This window comes from Cherax quadricarinatus, chromosome 39 (assembly GCF_038502225.1).
Source record: "Cherax quadricarinatus isolate ZL_2023a chromosome 39, ASM3850222v1, whole genome shotgun sequence".
In the NCBI taxonomy this organism is placed as follows: Eukaryota; Metazoa; Arthropoda; class Malacostraca; order Decapoda; family Parastacidae; genus Cherax; species Cherax quadricarinatus.
In genome coordinates, this window is record NC_091330.1 from 17943271 (window position 1) to 17965849 (window position 22579).

The 22579-nt window shown below is 38.3% G+C and overlaps 1 protein-coding gene across 1 annotated transcript in view; it reads right to left on the bottom strand.

Annotated features, from left to right (window-relative positions):
- The window catches only part of LOC128696433 (uncharacterized), a 319925-nt gene that overhangs the window by 40298 nt on the left and 257048 nt on the right, over positions 1 to 22579 (bottom strand). Inside the window, exon 10 of the mRNA XM_070092242.1 lies at positions 10654 to 10925. Within this exon, the coding sequence (XP_069948343.1) occupies positions 10654 to 10925 (272 nt within the window). The remainder of the gene's footprint in view (positions 1 to 10653; positions 10926 to 22579) is intronic.

Genomic DNA, 22579 nt, shown 5'->3' on the forward strand with positions numbered 1-22579 from the left:
CATTACAGTCTTTAAAACATCTTCCAACTTTTTGGACCTTCTTAGAAGGGCAATCTGGACGTTTATGTCCCTTAACACCACACAAATGACAAACAGGAATAAAAGAAGTCATTTTACTTTCCACTAGAGGCTTTGATTTCTTAAGGTCTGATGAACCCTTGCCCTTAGGGTTCGATCCCTTTATGTCTTTATAGGAATTGTGAGCCTCAGCATATAGGTCAGCAGCCTCAGCAACTTCCTCAGCTTTAATCAGGTTATGTTCTCTAATGAATGTTCGTATCTGGTGAGGAAGAGCTGTCAGGAACTGGTCAGCAACTATGAAGTCTCGAAGAGATTCATAACTGTGATCAATTCCTGAACTCTCTATCCAAAAGTCGAACAAACGAAAGAGTGTTACCTGTAACTGTTGAAAGTTCTGGCCAGGCTGTAAGGTGGCATACCTGAAATCTTTCCTGTAAGAATTAGTGGTTTTTTGATATGCTTTAAGGATTGCCTTCTTTAGTAGGTTATAATTACATATGATATCCTGCGACAAAGTTGCATAGATATTCAAAGCAGTACCAGAAAATAACATTCCTAACCTGGTAGCCCAGGTGTCAGCAGGCCATTCACAGAGGGTAGCGGTATTTTCAAACCTGATAATGTAAGAAGTTATGTCTTCCCCCTCTGTGAAGGGAGGTAAATTAGGTGTTGGAATATGTGTACTAGCTGCATGTTGTTCCATTACTCCTTCCTCTAATTGTTGTTGTGTAAAAGTTAACTTCTTATTCTCTAATTCAAGGCGAGTTTGTTCGAGCTTGCAATCCTTTTCTCTCTCTCTTAACTCATATTCTCTGTCCTTTGCTCTTTCCTCAAGTTCCCTTAATTTAACCTGTTCCTCATGTATCTTAGCTTGTTCCTCACGTACTCTTGCTCTCTCCTCACGATCAAGTCTATCACGCTCTTTTTGGTCTTCTCGCTCTCTTTCTAACTGTCTTTCTTGGATTTCTCTCTCAATTCTCTCTCTCTCCTTTTTCTCCTTTCTTTCAAGGTTCTCTTTCTCCTTTTTCTCTTCTCTTTCGATTCTCTCTCTCTCCTTATTCTCTTCTCTTTCCCTTTCTAGCTGTCTTTCTTCTCTCTCAATTCTCTCTCTTTCAAGTCTTTCCTGGATCTTAGCACTAATGAAAGATTCTAAATTTTTCCCTGTTATTCCTAACTTACTTCCAGCATTCATCCAAAACTGGTATTCATCCATACTTGCAAGAATAACTTAAACTATCAGGGGAAAATGAAACGGGTATTAAAGAAAACGGAGGGTTCAATTCCTGCTCCGCTCAAACTGTAAATAAACCAGAGGGCTCGATCCCTGCATCAATTAAACAATATGTATTAACGAAAACGAAGGGTTCTATGCCAGCTCCGAGCAAACAGTAAGTAGAATGGGGTCACTTGACCATCCAATCTTCTCACCAACAAATCAAGAGTGTCCTATGACAGTTCCCTTGATAAAATAAAGAGCTCAATAAAACAAGTTGTCACTGGAAAATCTCGGGTCCCTAGAGTCTAATCCTCCAAAGTGTTTCAAGCTCACACACAATTAGGTGGCAGAATTAAATATTATATCCTGCCTGACTTGACTTACAATAAATTGAGACTATAACAATCACCAAATCTTTTAAATACCTGTACCGTAGTCCTACCATAGAGAATGATTACTCATGGCTGGTGGTAACCGTCTGTGGTATGTGGCGTTGAAGTTCCAATGGTAGATTCGAGATGGAGTTGAATCTTGATTCAGTAGAGTTGATCCTGGCAAGGTCGACACTTGTGAAGGCTTATTCAGCCCTGTAACAACTTCAGACAGTATTACTCAGGCTGGCTCCTCCTCAGGAAAATTAATGAATAGAAAAAGAAATAATAACAGACAAACATAAACACTTTATTATGTAGAAAATATAAAATATAAAACACTTAAATATGAAATATTAATCCTACATTAAAGAAAATGAAAAAGGAAAAATATAAATGATAACTGAATTCAACGCTAATTTAACACTTGGGTGTCTGGTGTTGGTGACACTGCTTGTTGAAATCGTAGCCATTGCTGATGATGGGGGGGGCGGTCGCAGGTGCTGGTGACCACCACTGTCTAGTTCTTCACAGATTAATGCCCTTAGTATCCCGATGACAGGAAAGCAGGTTCTTTACCGCTGCAATGATGTGGGGTTACGTCCTGCAATTTCATACAGGTGCACAGGTAATTAGATCCAAAATGGAGAAGTCTCTGGACGTTAGTCCTTCTCCTGTTCGTCTCGTTGACTGACAGGTGACCCTCACTGTCATCCAAGCTGAAAAGATAGACAGGTTACCCACTGCTTAAATAATCACTCTCCATGGCAGTGTACATTACTCAAAAGACGTGGTGATTACTACAACAGTCAACCTAGAGCAAGACTGAAAGGACTAAGTTTATTATTGGTCAAAAGTGAAACTTTTAACCAATAAATCCACTAGAATACAAGGCAGGCATGTACTTACAGTAGTGTTGGGAGCTGCGAGTCGAGTGATTTACTGTTTGACCAGAGCCCCATACGTCACCTTTCGAGGGGGGAAGAGGGAGGGGAAGGGATAGCGGGAGCTAGACTGACCCTACGTTAACAAGCAGCTGGCAATCAAACTATCACTTTAGGGGTGGGGGGGGAGAAAAGGCGGGAAAAATGGGAGCGTGACTTACCCTACCTTAACTAGTAGCCGGCAATGAAACTATCACTTTCGGGGAGGGGCAAGAAAGGCGGGAGCGTGACTTACCCTACCTTAACTAGTAGCCGGTAATGAAACTATTGTTACTATATTGCTACTCCTATCTATTGAACTTTTCCCTCACATATACTTATGGGTGTTTATCATTAAGATGAGATTTTAGGTAATTGAAGGAATGTCCTCTGATACCATAATGATTTAGTTTTAGGTGCAGAAGATTGTGGTCCACTGTATCAAATGCTTTCTGTAGGTCAATGAAAAGCACCAGGGGATATTCGTTTTTATTGAGGGCTGTTTATATTAATTCATGCATTTGTGTAATAGCATCATTCATACTTTTTTTTTTTCTAAATCCAAACTGGCAGGGGTTAAGTATGTTGTTGGATATAAGGTAGGAGTAAAGTCATCTGTGTATTATTTTTTCGAATATTTTAAAAAGTAAGGGCAAGTTTGATATAGGTCTATAGTTGTTCAAATCAGTTGGATGATCTCCTTTGAGGTCCTGAATATAGATGGAAAGATTGAGGACAACAGATTTGTTAAACAGTGTTGCAATAATGGGTGGCAGCACATGAGAAGCTTTTTTATATATGAATGGTGGCAAGTTATTTTATTTAGATCTCCTGCTTTGTTTTTTAATGATTTAATCCTTTGAGGGTCCGTCCCATAGATTTACAGCTTTGACACCTGGGTCCAATGTGTAGTTCTATGCCCTGAGCTCAACTCACTCAGATAAGCTGTGAGCAGTAAATCTGGGCCTTGATATGATACATCTATGTGGTAAGTGTGCACCATATAAAACAAATCTTGCAGCACGCATTGCATAAAGAGAAAAAACTGCAGCCATGTTTTTGTTTAAAACAGTGAATTGCGGTGTATTCTCATAAGTTTTTTATAGTTGTATTCACTGTTTCTTGGTCTCATTTGATAGCATTGAAGATATATTACAGAAATTGAGATGATTTTGATTGGTTTTAGTACTGAAAATGGCTTGAAACTGAACTGCTGGCGGGTCTAATGTGCATTCACAAATGCACTGATATTATTTATACAATTATTACAATATTGCATAACAGTAAATCTTCTATTTTTTGGTCTGAATAAAAATTCATTATGTGAATATAAAATCAAAATGGAATTCATTTGTAAAGCCTGAAAATGTAACTAATGAACAGAGGAAATGTTAGTTTAGTGCCAGAAATGCCTGCATTGTTTATTCTGGACCCTGTTTTGAAATTGGAATATTTTGAACTTTGCGTTAAATTGGCCAAATTACCAATTTCCGCATCACTTTATTTTGTAGTTGAAACAGTTGACTTGGCGCTTTCTTGTGCTCAATCAATAGAATAGAAGTAATACTAGTGAAATAGCTAAGAATTTGGTCGACTGGAATATTGTGATTGGCCTAAAATGGGAGTCAAAGTTGGCAAACTCGCCGATGCGTAAATATTGCTGACACATCAAAATTCGCAAGAGCGTAATTTCATCAATTTTCCATCAAATTTCATACTTTTTGTTTTATTACTTTCAGAAAAAGACTCTCTACCATTTCATAAGAAAAAATAACAATTTTTTTTTTTTAAATTCTTGGACCCTGGTGTACACTTCGAAATCTGGCCTCTGGGCCCTGAAAGGGTTAAGGGGGCTGAAGGGCAAATTTCGTAACTCGTTTATTTACCGTCCGATTTTCTCCAGTTTTGGTGCACAAGACAAAGTGTTCTCACTCTTTCTTGAAAATATTTATAAAAAATATACCTCAAACAACAACTGAGAAAAGACTGATTTACTGAAAATGCCCTTGAGGTTGATGTAACTCTTATATGCGGCTACGTAAGGTGGTTTGGACACTTGGTGCCGAGAGAACAATGCTAATACTAATTCGGACCGTAAGATTTCCCTCTAAATACCTTATCGTTATTTCACAAAAAAATAAAGTTTGTTAGTTTCTGGAATATTGCAAAAAAATCTGCCCTTTACTCCCACATAACTCCCGAAGTATTTGGAATATTTTCAAAAACTCAACGGTCAGGATAAGAGAAATCATTATTCTACAATATCTGTGAATATTATTCCATTTAATTAAGTAATAAAGGAGCCACATCGAATTATAGGTGAATAAGTTACTTCCGAGATATCGGCCGGGAACGCCGGCCGGCCCCCGTCTCAAAAAAAAAAAAAAATTTTTCGCGAAAATCGCGTTTGTTTGGGTGTATTTCTTAGTAAACTGATGTTCTAGTGCAGTTATCCTCTTCAAAACACCGTTTTCTCTTACTCAGAGACGACAGGGTAACAAGTTACACTTTTATATCGAAATATTCCCGATAATCTCTGGGCCATATTATGGTCTATTTTATTCAGTCTAGAGTATATAACATGTTTGTATGTTATTTAGAGTGTTTATTATATCATATTAGATCAATTCTGATAGACAAATAAGCCGTAGAGTTGATATATAAGCTGATATAAGCATAATAATGGGCGATTCCTGGCTGGCACCTCGAGCGCTGGAACACTGCCGAGCGTTCCCATCTGGTTCCCGGTTGTCTCTAAGTCTCCGGATAAGTCCCGCCTACTGTTTTATGATGCCAAATAGTCAGTTATTATATTAGAAAGAATAATGCAAGAAAAGGCGATAAAAAACAAGAAAATAACTCCAAAAAATATATAGGCCGTGAGCAGACTCGGTACCAACATCGCCGTCACCATACCTGATATAAATGACTATAATTTCTTGTAGAAACGTCGTAGAACATTCATTCTGGTACCATTGTGTTGCCAAAGAGTTGAGCTATTTTTCAGTATATATAACTCAATTTCCATATTTTTTCGATTTTTCGGTGAGCGCGCGCGGAAAATTGCCCGCCTGCCCCCTTAATGTGTACCTGCACGCCAGCAAAGTATGTAAATAAAGACCAACACTTCCATTCTCATGTTATTTTTGGAAGGAATGATGCTCTGACAAATTGTTATTATTATTACAAATTATTATTATTATTATAACTTATTATTATTACAAGTTATTATTATTATAATCGTAATAAAAAAAACACTATCTACAGCTATTCACAACCCACAAGGGTCATGAATAGCTATAGATAGAGTGAAGGCATCCGAAATTTCTAGTTAAGTTACTGGTGTTTGACTAGAGAAAACGTAATTCTTCCGACCCTCCCATCAACTGCTTGGTAAACATGTTTATCATGTTTATATGTAACGTAGCATGTTTATTATATAATTTTGAAAAAAAAATATCACAGATGGATTATTGGAAATGTTTATATTAATGTAATATATGACATTTAGTGCTCCCAAGAGATTATATAACATCAAGAGAAGAGAGACTCTTAGTGATTTTAATGTGTACCTGCATGCAAGCACAGTGTGTAAGTATATTTAGGTACAGGTGCACATAAGCATAATTATCAGAGTATATATAAAATGAACAATAACTTTAAAACACTTGAAATTTTTGAAAATTTCCAGAAATAATAGAGAGATGTGCTCACGGAGAATATCAACAAACTGGGCGGGGTGCACCGTATTTGAAAGACCACTCGCCGTATAGCAAATTTTGGTCATAATATGAAATTGCCGTATTAACGGAATGCTGTAAAACAAAATGCCGTACAGCGGGGCCCTACTGTATGCTTAATTTAATATATTCTGCACTTGAAAAAAGTGAAATTTCCCTGGGACTTTTCATGGACCTACAAAATGCATTTGATACAGATGACCATGTCCTATTGCACCTAAAACTTGAACATTATGGGGTCAGGGGACACTCTCTCGATTATTTATCTATGCAATAGGAACCAGTATGTATACACATATGGCGTTAACTCTACTACACAAACTGTTCTTGCTGGAATCCCACAGGGTTGTTTCCTTGGCCCACTTCTCTTTCTCATTTACATCAATGACCTCCAAAATACATCTAAACTTCTTAAACCCAACTATTCTAACAGACACTGTAAATGACAAACTACTAAAAATATCTACTTGGATGACTACCAACAAACTTACTCTCAATATAGACAAAACATACTTCATGCTATTTGGAAACAGAGCTTCAAATGTACAGCTAAACATATTGACAAATGGTTCACCCATTTCAAGACGCACAGAGGGCAAATTTCTAGGTCTCCACCTTGACTGCAGTCTCAAATTCCAGACACACATACAGCAAATATCCAAGAAAGTCTCCAAAACAGTAGGCATCCTTTCAGAGATATGGTACTATGTACCCCAAACAGTTCCTCTTGCTCTTTACCACTCTCTCATTTACCCTTACCTCACATATGGTATTTATGCATGGGGCTCAACCACAGCAAATCACCTTAAACCTATAATAACCCAACAAAAAGCTACTGTGTGATTGATTACCAACTCCTGCACTAAACAGCACACTCCACTGCTTTTCAAGAGCCTTAACTTGTTTAACATGCAAAACATCCACACTTATTATTGTGCCTACTACACAGACAGAACATTATACAGCTTCTCCTCACTCAGCAACATACTCGTTTAACAACGACTTGGACTAACGAGGGGCTCTCCGACCAGTATGCATACCTAAATAATGTATATTAGAGCTGATTTCCTCTATTTTGCTTATTACAATATACAATACACTACTGTATAAACATTTAAAAATACAGTGGTACCCCAAGTTTTGTACAGCTCCCAACTTGAACAATTATGTAAATGTATTACTGTAAGTGTATTTTTGGGGGTCTGAAATGGACTAATCTAATTTACATTATTCCTTATGGGAACAAATTCATTCGGTAATGGCACTCAAACAGCCTTCTGGAATGAAGTATGGTCGAAACTCGGAGTACCACTGTATACTCAAAATGTTATAAATGGTGGAAGGGTGACATTAACCCTTAACCCTCTCAGGGTCCGTCCCGTAGATCTACGGCTTTATGTTCAGGGTCCAAACCATAGATCTATGCCAAAATTTTAGCAGCGTCAAATTTAGTGCAAGAAGGCTGGTAGGCCTACATCTGAGAGAATGGGTCTGGGTGGTCAGTGTGCACACCATAGAAAAAATCTGGACGCCCGCATGGCATTGTGGGAATGCCGGCAAAGTAGCTTTGTTTATCATGCCTGGTGGCAAGGAAGCTCTCACTCCCCACTCACTCTCCGGGCGAATTCTGACTCTCCTCTTCACAACTTACAGTTCTAAGACTGATGGAAGTGGAGCTGAAGATGAATTCTATGGTTTTGAACCATATGGTACCATTGTGCCATATGATACAATGGTACCATATGGTACAAATGTGCCATGTCATACAATGGTATCATATGGTACAATGGTATTGTATGGTAGAGTGGTACCATATAGTACAGGGTACTGGGACCCTAATGGAAATAAGTCTGTCTGACTTTTTTGGGTTATCCTAGGTTCTCCAAACATATGCTGCTAAGTATGATATTCTACGTAACTTTATTTGTGTATAACTAAATAAACTTACTTATGATGCCACATGCACTTGAGTAAGTTTATTCAGGTGTACACAAATACAATTACATAGATTATCATACATAGCAGCATACGTATAAATCCTAGGATAACCCAAAAAAGTCAGGGTGACTTATTTCCATAGTTATCCCTGTATCTGTACCATATGGTCTCCTGTACTGTATGGTACCCTATACCATATGGTACTCTGTGCCATATGGTACCCTGTGCCATATGGCACCCTGTACCATATGGTACCCTGCACCATATGTTATCCTGTACTGCATGGTACCCTATATCATATACTAGTACAATGTACCATATGGTACCCTGTAACATATGATACCGTGTACCATATGGTTAATAGGTGTTGGTGGCATGAGACACCAGCCAAGACTGAGTGAGTGGCGATGCAAGCTAGCTACTGACTCCGCAGTTTCCTAGACAAAGTGCTTTGTCATCCACCTCAAGGAACACGTCAAGTTCCTGTACACTTGTAAATATATAATAGAACATTACTAATATACAACATTTTTGCATATTTTTGTTGTAAACAACTGTTGTAAACAAAATAATAATGAAAATATTAGTGTGACTCGACTCACAAAATCGTACTGACACAATTGCAAACAAACCATACCACGGGCGGGATTTGAACCCGCGGTCAGAGAGTCTCAAGACTCCAGACCGTCGCATTAGCCACTGGACCAGCTAGCCACAATAAAATTCATCCAACTAGGTATATTTCTACACCATAGGAAGGTTAGCATAGGCACCACTGTGACCACAAATGTAAGTGTATTTATTGTGTTGAATACAACAGTACCATATGGTACGATGAACCATATGATATTGTACTGTATGGTACAATGTACCATATGGTAGCATTGCATCATATGGTACCATATGGTAGCATTGCACTATATGGTACCATTGTATCATATGGTACCACTGTACCAAATGGTGCCATTGTACCATATGGTACTGTTGTATCATATGGTACCATTGTATCATGTGCCATTGTACCATATTGTACCATATGGTATCATTGTATCATATGGTGCCATTGTATCATATGGTGCCATTGTACAATATGGTACAACTGCACCCTATGGCACCATTGTACCATATGGTACTATATGGTACCATTGTATTCAACACAATAACCGCACTAATATTTTCATCATTTTGTTTACAATAAACTTGTAAACAAGTTTTGTAAGCAATATAATGATAAACAAATTAGTGCAGTTATTGTGTTGAATACAATGAGTGTACACTTATATAATATATATTATACTGATCTCACAGGCCACAAATGTTATTAGAAAAAGAAAAAAATTAGAAAAGAAAAGAAAAAAGTATAAAAAATGTAAAATAAAAAAATGGGATTTTGCGGAAGTCACTGATGTTGCTGCCACCCGGTCATTTTGGGTCAACTTCCCGCCGCTGCATCTCAGTAAGTACTGATCAGAAGAAATTTTTTTTTGTCTTATTACCTTCACAAAAATATACTCTTTAATTCTGTATTTTTTTTTTTTTTTTTTTTCAAAATTTCTTGGACACTGGAGCACCACTTCAGATTTTGGCCTTGGACCCTGAAGGAGTTAAACTGTCCAAACATAGAGCTACGTTTGATTTTACATTGTTTCTTATGTAAAAAAAGTAGATCTATGTTCGGAGAGCTATGCACGCAAACATAGATCTACGTTTGGAAAGTTTAAGGGTTAAAACAATAGCAAAGATGGTTGACACAAACCCACTACCATTATAGTATGCTCCTCACTTAGTGACGAATTCATTTACCGATGTGTTCTTACGAACAGAATTCCGTCGTTAAGTGAGGATAGGCTGTACTCCAACATTAACCCTCATCTCAAACTCCTTGATAACTACAAAATAAGACATATACATAACACGAGGCACAAATCACTCTTCAATATCCCTCATGTCCATCTCTCCCTATGCAAAAATGCTATGCACATAAAGGGCCTGAAGATCTGGAATTCATTGCCAGAACACACTAAAGGTCCCCTTAAATCAAAAGTTGATTTTTTTACAAAGGTTACAATGTGTGTCTACATTTCACAATTTGATTGGTACAAAGAAAGCCACTATCATGCCAAGGCATTTCGGGCAGACTTAACCTCATTTGTACTTAAAGACTATTTGTGTAAACTTTTACAATATGAATGAACAATTGTTGTAATTAAAATGAAAATGATCCACTTACTAAAAAAATTCAATAAATTTCAAAAAAAGTATACAGACTTCTAAATAAATATAGTTTAATGTTTGTTAATGAAAAGGTGATTCAGTGTGAGAAATGCCCCTCTAGGCAAGTGCCTTGATCAAACCTGATAATCCCAGGGTGCTGTATGGCTCCTATGAGTTTGGCATTTTCCTGTAAATATAACAATAATAATGAGAATGATAAAGAGTGTTACCTTTGCATGGTAGTGTGTGGTGATGAGTAGTAGTAATGGCTCGCCTGCTGCTGGGAGCATCACTGTGCCGTTGACACTGGTATACGGGCCAGATCTCACCACATCCCCAGCACCCACCTCTGCCACCACACCTCCAACCTGCCACATAACACCCATAATGAAATTATGTATAATAGAGTATAAAGCATAGTGGCATACAATAATTTCAGATTCAAAGAGTAAAATGTAAGACCATTCAAAACTGTCTTGTATTTTTGAAGTACCATGTAAGTCTTTTCAAATAATGGGAAGGGAGGTGGGGAAGCACTATAGTAAATCCAAGGGCACTTGAATTGCTGAATAAAAATGGATATAAAGACTAAAGGAGTGAACACAGAGTCTGTTTGGATAGAGGCCTGGTCACAGATTGGGCCACAGGGGCAATGAAAAATTTATTTTAGGGTTGATGTACCATTCCCCAAACTAGGATAAGATAGGAGGAAATTGTTGAGGCTTCAAGGTATGGTAATGTAGCAATTCTAAGAGATTTGAAGTTTAGTCAAACTGATCTGAATTCCTTGACTGGGAATCTAGAGTTATACAGCCATAAGCAACTATAAATCAATTATATTTAACACTGAATGGAAGTAAGTAAAGAAAATTCAGTAAGGAGCTCAGGTTTTCATTTAGCAAATTATAATAGATTCCCTATCATATGTGGGCTGGTAACACAGAGAACTATCAATATGGCCATTTTCTTAACACTATGAATGCTGTCAAAAGCATTTTTATTCCCTGTACAGAAATAAGATCAAACAGAAATGATCCAAAATGGATGAACAGAAGGCTAAAACGTCTTTAACCCTTTCACTATCTGTGTTGTAGTACTATGGGTCTGAGGTCACTGTCAGTGTCATAGTACTATGCCATGAGTTGAATATAAGTGGTAAATTTGGGCCTAGATATTCAGGAATGGGTCTATGGGGTATATGTGCACCATAAATAAAAAAATTCCTGCAGCATGCAATGCATAGTAAAAAAACAACTGCAACAGTGTTTCTGGTTTAAAACAGCGACTTTGAAGTGTATTTTCGTATAGTTTTTAAGGTTGTATTCTTGGTTTCTTGATCTCATTAAACAGAATGGATGATATGTTTACAGAAATAGAGATGATCTTGATTGGTTTCATGACTGAAAATAGCTAGAGCTCTTGCTTCACATGGTGAGGGTCTGGGTTCAATTCCCAGCGAGGGTAGAAACTTTGGGCGTGTTTCTTTACACAGTAAAATGGGTACCTGGGAGTTAGTCGACTGGTGTAGGTCACATCCTGGGACAAAACTGACCTAATTTGCCCAAAATGCTTTGCATAACAAGGGACTTTCTATATACAGTGGTACCTTGACTTACGAGTTTAATTCATTCCGTGACCAAGCTAGTAACTCAAATCAATTTTCCTCACTGAAATTAACTGAAATGCCATTAATCTGTTCCAGCAGAATACCTGACTCTTGGGAGGCAGGAAAGAATACAGGATACCATCATTTAGCAAGAGTTTATTTGGCACGATACAGGTATAGCACGATTGAAGAATTGCAGCACAATTTTATGTAACATGTCTTAAAATGAATTTAACATGGTTTAGTTTGCAGGAAGGAAAAAAAAATCCCTTTTCCTCAAGCGGCTGCCTTGTTGTGGATCAGCAGGGGAGACCTCCCGCCATCCTCTGCCAGCCCCCTGACACCACCCCACTATCCCAGCATTCGTACTTCATATATGTCCAGTCTAGTCTTTCTCTGCTACAAGCTAGCTGTGTTTGTGAATTGTGTTTTGATCTTTTAATTACTATATCTTGTATCTGCCAAGCAATCATGACACCCAGTAGGCATACCAGTGTTGCTGAAAGTGGCAAGAAAAGGTATAAGCATAAGTCTTAGAATTAACAAAAGAAACACAGATATTAGACAAGTGATAACCGTAATGAAGTGTTACTTTGTACACATAAAGAGGTAAATATGAGTTTATGTGACTGACTGACTGACTGACTTAATGAATGACTGACTTGACTGAATGACTTTACTGACTTGACTAAATGACTTACTGACATGACTGAATGACACTGACTTGACTGAATGACTTACTGACTTGACTGAATGACTTACTGACTTGACTGAATGACTTACTGACTTGACTGAATGACTTACTGACATGACTGAATGACTTACTGACTTGACTGAATGACTTACTGACCTTACTGAATGACTTACTGACTTGATTGAATGACTTACTGACTTGACTGAATGACTTAACTGACTGACTGAATGAATGAATGTCTTACTGACTTGACTGAATGACTTACTGACTTGACTGAATAACTTACTGACCTGACTGAATGACTTGACTGACTGACTTACTGACTTGACTGAATGACTTAACTGACTGGCTGAATGAATGAATGTCTTACTGACTTGACTGACTGACTTACTGATTTGGCTGAATGACTTAACAGACTGACAGAATGACTTGGCTGATTGACTGAATGAATGTCTTACTGACTTGACTGAATGACATACTGACTTTACTGACTGACTGACTGACCTGACTGAATGACTTGACTGACTGACTTACTGACTTGACTGAATGACTTACTGACTTGACTAAATGACTTACTGACCTGACTGAATGATTTGACTGACTGACTTGACTGAATGATTTACTGACTTGACTGAATGACTTACTGACTTGACTGAATGACTTACTGATTTGACTGACTGAATGACTTACTGACTTGACTGAATGACTTACTGATTTGACTGAATGAATGACTTACTGACTTGACTGACTGACTGAATGACTTGGCTGACTGACTGAATGACTTACTGGCTCGACTTTTATGTTCTTATGTGGGATAGTGATGAAGAAGTTTCTTGGCAAGAGGTTCAGCTATGTTACAGAAGCTGTTGTTCTGGTTGAACCACCCTTTATATACAAAAAAGCGTCGCAAGTGCTGTCACCAATCATTGCAACACTCTTTAACAAATCCATCGAATCCTCCACCTTCCCTACAGTTCTCAAAATAGCGAGGGTCACCCCGATCCATAAAGGAGGAGATCAAACAGACTTGAATAACTATAGGCCAATATCCAACTTATACCCTCTCTCTAAAATCTTCGAAAAATTAATTCATAAGCGAATCTATTCCTACCTCATCTCCCACAATATATTCAACCCCTGTCAGTTTGGAACCAGGCCTAATAAAAATACAAATGATGCTATTATACACATGCTAGAACAAATATACACTGCACTAGAGAAAAAAGAAGTCCCACTGGGGACCTTCATTGATTTACGTAAAGCTTTTGATACAGTTGACCATGACTTACTCCACATAAAATTGTCGCACTATGGTATAAGACGGCACTCCCTCAACTACCTAAAGTCATACCTCAGCAACAGAAGCCAATATGTGTACACAAATGGAACAAACTCTTCCACACAGCCAATTACAGTTGATGTCCCACAGGGAAGTGTTCTTGGCCCTCTTCTCTTTCTCGTTTACATAAATGACCTACCAAATGCATTGCAACTACTCAAACCCACACTATTTGCAGATGACACTACATACGTCTTTTCTCACCCAAGCCCAGTCATGCTAGCCAATACTGTGAATACCAAATTACAGAAAATATCTACCTGGATGATGACTAACAAACTTACTCTCAACATTGACAAAACCTACTTCATTCAGTTTGGAAACAGAACTACAGATGTCCCTCTTAACATAATGATAAACGGATCACCTATCACAAAGCTCACAGAGGGAAAATTCTTAGGAATCCACCTTGATAATAAACTCAAATTTCAAACACATATACAACAAATTTCCATGAAAATTTCCAAGACCCTAGGCATACTATTGAAGATACGGTACTAAGTTCCACAGTCAACCCTCCTGGCCCTATATCACTCACTTATTTACCCCTATCTCACCTATGGAATTTGTGCATGGGGCTCAACAACAATAAACCATCTCAGACCATTAATTACCCAACAAAAGGCTGCAGTAAGAATGATAACAAATTCCCACTACAGGCAGCACACACCACCAATATTCAAAACTCTAAACCTACTCACCATACAAAACATCCATACTTATTATTGTACCTACTACATATATAGAACACTTGACTCGGATATAAACCCACCCCTCAAACGTCTCCTTACCAACCTCAACAGAACACATGACCATAACACAAGGCACAGATCACTCTATGATGTTCCTCATGTCCATCTCACACTATGCAAAAACTCAATGCACATAAAAGGCCCAAAAATCTGGAATTCATTACCTGTGAATATAAAAGAAACACTGTTTATAAATTCAAGTCTCTTCTTAACAATCACTTACTCACCCACAACTAAATAAATACTGAATAATTGTATCTCATAAATGTTTAACCTGTGACCTTATCAAACTTTGTTTTTTTTTTAATTACATTCCTTAACAGAATACTCCATTCTATTGAATGCACAGCAACTCAGCAAATGACCATATGACCTGTCTTTGAAATACTCATTTGTGCTTAATTATTATTTGTTTACTATAATTTTTACCACAGAATATATCATTGCCTAGTTAATCTTAAGTTAATTTTTAAGCCTGCCCATAATGCTCCGCATACAAGGGGCTTTTGGCATGTTACACTTAACCACAGTATTTCTTTGTACATCTATGTATCATGTCCAAATTAATAATAAATAAATAAAATAAATGTAATGAAAACTTATCTACCTTTACCTAAATACTGTTCACATATATGCTTCAATGGAAACACTTGATCTACACATCCACTAGCCACTCTAAAACCTCCTTGCTCATCTGCAATCCTACATTCTGTCTTGCCTCTAATTCTTTCAGTAATAACCCTACTGTAGACTTTTCCTGGTATACTCAGTAAACTAATTCCTATACAATTTTTACAATCTCTTTTGTCCCCCTTCCCTTTATATAAAGGAACTATACATGCTCTCTGACAATCCCCAGGTACCTTCCCCTCTTTCATACATTTTTTTTTTTTTTCAACAAGTTGGCCGTCTCCCACCGAGGCAGGGTGACCCAAAAAAGAAAGAAAATCCCCAAAAAGAAAATGCTTTCATCATCATTCAACACTTTCACCACACTCACACATAATCACTGTTTTTGCAGAGGTGCTCAGAATACAACAGTTTAGAAGCATATACGTATAAAGATACACAACATATCCCTCCAAGCTGCCAATATTCCAAACCCCTCCTTTAAAGTGCAGGCATTGTACTTCCCATTTCCAGGACTCAAGTCTGACTATATAAAAATAACCGGTTTCCCTGAATCCCTTCACTAAATATTACCCTGCTCACACTCCAACAGATCGTCAGGTCCCAAGTACCATTCGTCTCCATTCACTCCTATCTAACACGCTCACGCACGCTTGCTGGAAGTCCAAGCCCCTTGCCCACAAAACCTCCTTTACCCCCTCTCTCCAACCCTTTCGAGGATGACCCCTACCTCGCCTTCCTTCCCCTATAGATTTATATGCTTTCCATGTCATTCTACTTTGATCCATTCTCTCTAAATGACCAAACCACCTCAACAACCCCTCTTCTGCCCTCTGACTAATACTTTTATTAACTCCACACCTTTTCCTAATTTCCACACTCCGAATTTTCTGCATAATATTTACACCACACACATTGCCCTTAAACAGGACATCTCCACTGCCTCCAACCGTCTCCTCGCTGCTGCATTTACCACCCAAGCTTCACACCCATATAAGAGTGTTGGTACTACTATACTTTCATACATTCCCTTCTTTGCCTCCATAGATAACGTTTTTTGACTCCACATATACCTCAATGCACCACTCACCTTTTTTCCTTCATCAATTCTATGATTAACCTCATCCTTCATAAATCCATCCGCCGACACGTCAACTCCCAAGTATCTGAAAACATTTACTTCTTCGATACTCCTCCTTCCCAATTTGATATCCAATTTTTCTTTATCTAAATCATTTGATACCCTCATCACCTTACTCTTTTCTATGTTCACTTTCAACTTTCTACCTTTACACACATTCCCAAACTCATCCACTAACCTTTGCAATTTTTCTTTAGAATCTCCCATAAGCACAGTATCATCAGCAAAAAGTAACTGTGCTAATTCCCATTTTGAATTTGATTCCCCATAATTTAATCCCACCCCTCTCCCAAACACCCTAGCATTTACTTCTTTTACAACTCCATCATAAATATATTAAACAACCATGGTGACATTACACATCCCTGTCTAAGACCTACTTTTACCGGGAAGTAGTCTCCCTCTCTTCTACACACCCTAACCTGAGCCTCACTATCCTCATAAAAACTCTTTACAGCATTTAGTAACTTACCACCTATTCCATATACTTGCAACATCTGCCACATTGCTCCCCTATCCACTCTATCATATGCCTTTTCTAAATCCATAAATGCAATAAAAACTTCCCTACCTTTATCTAAATACTGTTCACATATATGCTTCAATGTAAACACTTGATCTACACATCCCCTACCCACTCTGAAACCTCCTTGCTCATCCGCAATCCTACATTCTGTCTTACCTCTAATTCTTTCAATTATAACCCTACCATACACTTTTCCTGGTATACTCAATAAACTTATTCCTCTATAATTTTTACAATCTCTTTTGTCCCCTTTCCCTTTATATAAAGGGACTATACATGCTCTCTGCCAATCCCTAGGTACCTTCCCCTCTTTCATACATTTATTAAACAAAAGTACCAACCACTCCAACACTATATCCCCACCTGCTTTTAACATTTCTGTCATGATCCCATCAGTTCCAGCTGCTTTACCCCCTTTCATTCTACATAATGCCTCGAGTACCTCCCCCACACTTACATTCTGCTCTTCTTCACTCCTAAAAGATGGTATACCTCCCTGACCAGTGCATGAAATTACCACCTCCCTTTCTTCCTCAACATTTAAAAGTTCCTCAAAATATTTTCGCCATCTACCTAATACCTCCCTCTCCCCATCTACTAACTCCCCTACTCTGTTTTTAACTGACAAATCCATACTTTCCCTAGGCTTTCTTAACTTGTTTAACTCACTCCAAAATTTTTTCTTATTTTCATTAAAATTTCTTGACAGTGCCTCTCCCACTCTATCATCTGCTCTCCTTTTGCACTCTCTCACCACTCTCTTCACCTTTCTTTTACTGTCCATATACTCTGCTTTTCTTATAACACTTCTGCTTTGTAAAAACCTCTCATAAGCTAACTTTTTCTCTTTTATCACATCCTTTACTTCATCATTCCACCAATCACTCCTCTTTCCACCTGCCCCCACCCTCCTATAACCACAAACTTCTGCCCCACATTCTAATACTGCATTTTTAAAACTATTCCAACCCTCTTCAACCCCCCAACTACTCATCTTTGCACTAGCCCACCTTTCTGCCAACAGTCGCTTATATCTCCCCCGAACTTCCTCCTCCCTTAGTTTATACACTTTCACCTCCCTCTTACTTGTTGTTGCCACCTTCCTCTTTTCCCATCTACCTCTTACTCTAACTGTAGCTACAACTAAATAATAATCCGATATATCAGTTGCCCTTCTATAAACATGTACATCCTGGAGCCTACCCATCAACCTTTTATCCACCAATACATAATCTAACAAACTACTTTCATTACGTGCTACATCATACCTTGTATATTTATTTATCCTCTTTTTCATAAAATATGTATTACTTATTACCAAATCTCTTTCTACACATAGCTCAATTAAAGGCTCCCCATGTACATTTACCCCTGGCACCCCAAATTTACCTACTACTCCCTCCATAACATTTTTACCCACTTTAGCATTGAAATCCCCAACCACCATTACTCTCACACTTGATTCAAAACTCCCCACGCATTCACTCAACATTTCCCAAAATATCTCTCTCTCCTCTACACTTCTTTCTTCTCCAGGTGCATACATACTTACTATAACCCACTTTTCACATCCAATCTTTATTTTACTCCACATAATCCTTGAATTAATACATTTATAGTCCCTCTTTTCCTGCCATAGCTTATCCTTCAACATTACTGCTACTCCTTCTTTAGCTCTAACTCTATTTGAAACCCCTGACCTAATCCCATTTATTCCTCTCCATTGAAACTCTCCCACCCCCTTCAGCTTCGTTTCACTTAAAGCCAGGACATCCAGCTTCTTCTCATTCATAACATCCACAATCATCTCTTTCTTATCATTTGCACAACATCCACGAACATTCAGACTTCCCATTCTGACAATTTTCTTCTTCTTATTCTTTTTAGTAATTTTTACAGGAAAAGGGGTTACTAGCCCATTGTTCCCGGCATTTTAGTCGACTTTTACAACACGCATGGCTTACGGAGGAAAGATTCTTATTCCACTTCCCCATGGATATAAAAGGAAAATTAATAAGACCAAGAACTATTAAGATAAAATCAAAGAAAACTCAGATGAGTGTGTATAAATAAACGTGTACATGTATGTGTAGTATGACCTAAGTGTAAGACAAAAGACACCAGTAATCCTACCATCATGTAAAACAATTACAGGCTTTTGTTTTACATTCACTTGGCAGGACGGTAGTACCTCCGTGGATGGTTGCTGTCTACCAACCTACTACTAACACTCTAACACTATATCCCCCCTGCTTTTAACATTTCTGTCGTGATCCCGTCAGCTCCACCTGCTTTACCCCCTTTCATTCTATGTAATGCCTCACTCCTAAAAGATGGTATACCTCCCTGGCCAATGCATGAAATTACCACCTCCCTTTCTTCGTCGACATTTAAAAGTTCCTCAAAATATGCATTCCTGCCATCTACCCAATACCTCCAGCTCCCTATCCACTAACTCCCCTACTCTGTTTTTAAATGACAAATCCATTTGTTCCCTAGGCTTTCTTAACTTGTTTAATTCCAAGTTTTTTTTCTTATTTCATCAAAATTTCTTCACAGTGCCTCTCTCACTCTATCATCTACTCTCCTTTTACACTCTCTCCTCCTAACTTCCAAACTACGAATTCTCTGCATTATATTCACACCACACATTGCCCTCAGACATGACATCTCCACTGCCTCCAGCCTTCTCCTCGCTGCAACATTCATCACCCACGCTTCACACCCATATAAGAGCGTTGGTAAAACTATACTCTCATACATTCCCCTCTTTGCCTCCAAGGACAAAGTTCTTTGTCTCCACAGACTCCTAAGTGCACCACTCACTCTTTTTCCCTCATCAATTCTATGATTCACCTCATCTTTCATAGACCCATCCGCTGACACGTCCACTCCCAAATATCTGAATACGTTCACCTCCTCCATACTCTCTCCCTCCAATCTGATATTCAATCTTTCATCACCTAATCTTTTTGTTATCCTCATAACCTTACTCTTTCCTGTATTCACCTTTAATTTTCTTCTTTTGCACACCCTACCAAATTCATCCACCAATCTCTGCAACTTCTCTTCAGAATCTCCCAAGAGCACAGTGTCATCAGCAAAGAGCAGCTGTGACAACTCCCACTTTGTGTGTGATTCTTTATCTTTTAACTCCACGCCTCTTGCCAAGACCCTCGCATTTACTTCTCTTACAACCCCATCTATAAATATATTAAACAACCACGGTGACATCACACATCCTTGTCTAAGGCCTACTTTTACTGGGAAAAAATTTCCCTCTTTCCTACATACTCTAACTTGAGCCTCACTATCCTCGTAAAAACTCTTCACTGCTTTCAGTAACCTACCTCCTACACCATACACTTGCAACATCTGCCACATTGCCCCCCCTATCCACCCTGTCATACGCCTTTTCCAAATCCATAAATGCCACAAAGACCTCTTTAGCCTTATCTAAATACTGTTCACTTATATGTTTCACTGTAAACACCTGGTCCACACACCCCCTACCTTTCCTAAAGCCTCCTTGTTCATCTGCTATCCTATTCTCCGTCTTACTCTTAATTCTTTCAATTATAACTCTACCATACACTTTACCAGGTACACTCAACAGACTTATCCCCCTATAATTTTTGCACTCTCTTTTATCCCCTTTGCCTTTATACAAAGGAACTATGCATGCTCTCTGCCAATCCCTAGGTACCTTACCCTCTTCCATACATTTATTTAATAATTGCACCAACCACTCCATAACTATATCCCCACCTGCTTTTAACATTTCTATCTTTATCCCATGAATCCCGGCTGCCTTACCCCCTTTCATTTTACCTACTGCCTCACGAACTTCCCCCACACTCACAACTGGCTCTTCCTCACTCCTACAAGATGTTATTCCTCCTTGCCCTATACACGAAATCACAGCTTCCCTATCTTCATCAACATTTAACAATTCCTCAAAATATTCCTTCCATCTTCCCAATACCTCTAACTCTCCATTTAATAACTCTCCTCTCCTATTTTTAACTGACAAATCCATTTGTTCTCTAGGCTTTCTTAACTTGTTAATCTCACTCCAAAACTTTTTCTTATTTTCAACAAAATTTGTTGATAACATCTCACCCACTCTCTCATTTGCTCTCTTTTTACATTGCTTCACCACTCTCTTAACTTCTCTCTTTTTCTCCATATACTCTTCCCTCCTTGCATCACTTCTACTTTGTAAAAACTTCTCATATGCTAACTTTTTCGCCCTTACTACTCTCTTTACATCATCATTCCACCAATCGCTCCTCTTCCCTCCTGCACCCACTTTCCTGTAACCACAAACTTCTGCTGAACACTCTAACACTACATTTTTAAACCTACCCCATACCTCTTCGACCCCATTGCCTATGCTCTCATTAGCCCATCTATCCTCCAATAGCCGTTTATATCTTACCCTAACTGCCTCCTCTTTTAGTTTATAAACCTTCACCTCTCTCTTCCCTGATGCTTCTATTCTCCTTGTATCCCATCTACCTTTTACTCTCAGTGTAGCTACAACTAGAAAGTGATCTGATATATCTGTGGCCCCTCTATAAACATGTACATCCTGAAGTCTACCAATCTCTTCACCTTTCTTTTACTCTTCATATTCTCTGCTATTCTTATAACACTTCTGCTTTGTAAAAACCTCTCATAAATTACCTTTTTCTCTTCTGTCACACCCTTTACTTCATCATTCCACCAATCACTCCTCTTTCCTCCTGCACCCTCCCTCCTATAGCCACAAACTTCTGCCCCACATTCTAATACAGCATTTTTAAAACTATTCCAACCCTCTTCAACCCCCCCCCCACTACTCATACCTGCACTAGCTCACCTTTCTGCCAATAGTTGCTTACATCTCACCCAAATTTCCTCCTCCCTTAGTTTATACACTTTCACCTCTCTCTCACTTGTTGTTGCCATTTTCCTCTTGTCCCATCTACCTCTTACTCTAACTGCAGCTACAACTAAATAATGATCCAATGTATCAGTTACACCTCTATAAACATGTACATCATGGAGCCTACCCATCAATCTTTTATCCACCAATACATAATCAAACAAACTGCTTTCATTACGTGCTATATCATACCTTGTATATTTATTTATCAGCATCTTCATAAAGTATGTATTACTTATTACCAAACCTCTTTCTACACATAGCTCAATTAAAGGCTCCCCATTTTCATTTATCCCTGGCACCCCAAATTTACCTACTACTCCCTCCACAACATTTTTACCCACTTTAGCACTGAAATCCCCATCCACAAGTACTCTCACACTTGGTTCAAAACTCCCTACACACTCACTCAACATTTCCCAAAATCTCTCTCTCTTCTCCAGGTGCATATACGCTTACTATAACCCACTTTTCACATCCAACCTTTATTTTACTCCACATAATCCTTGAACTAATACATTTATACTCCCTCTTGTCC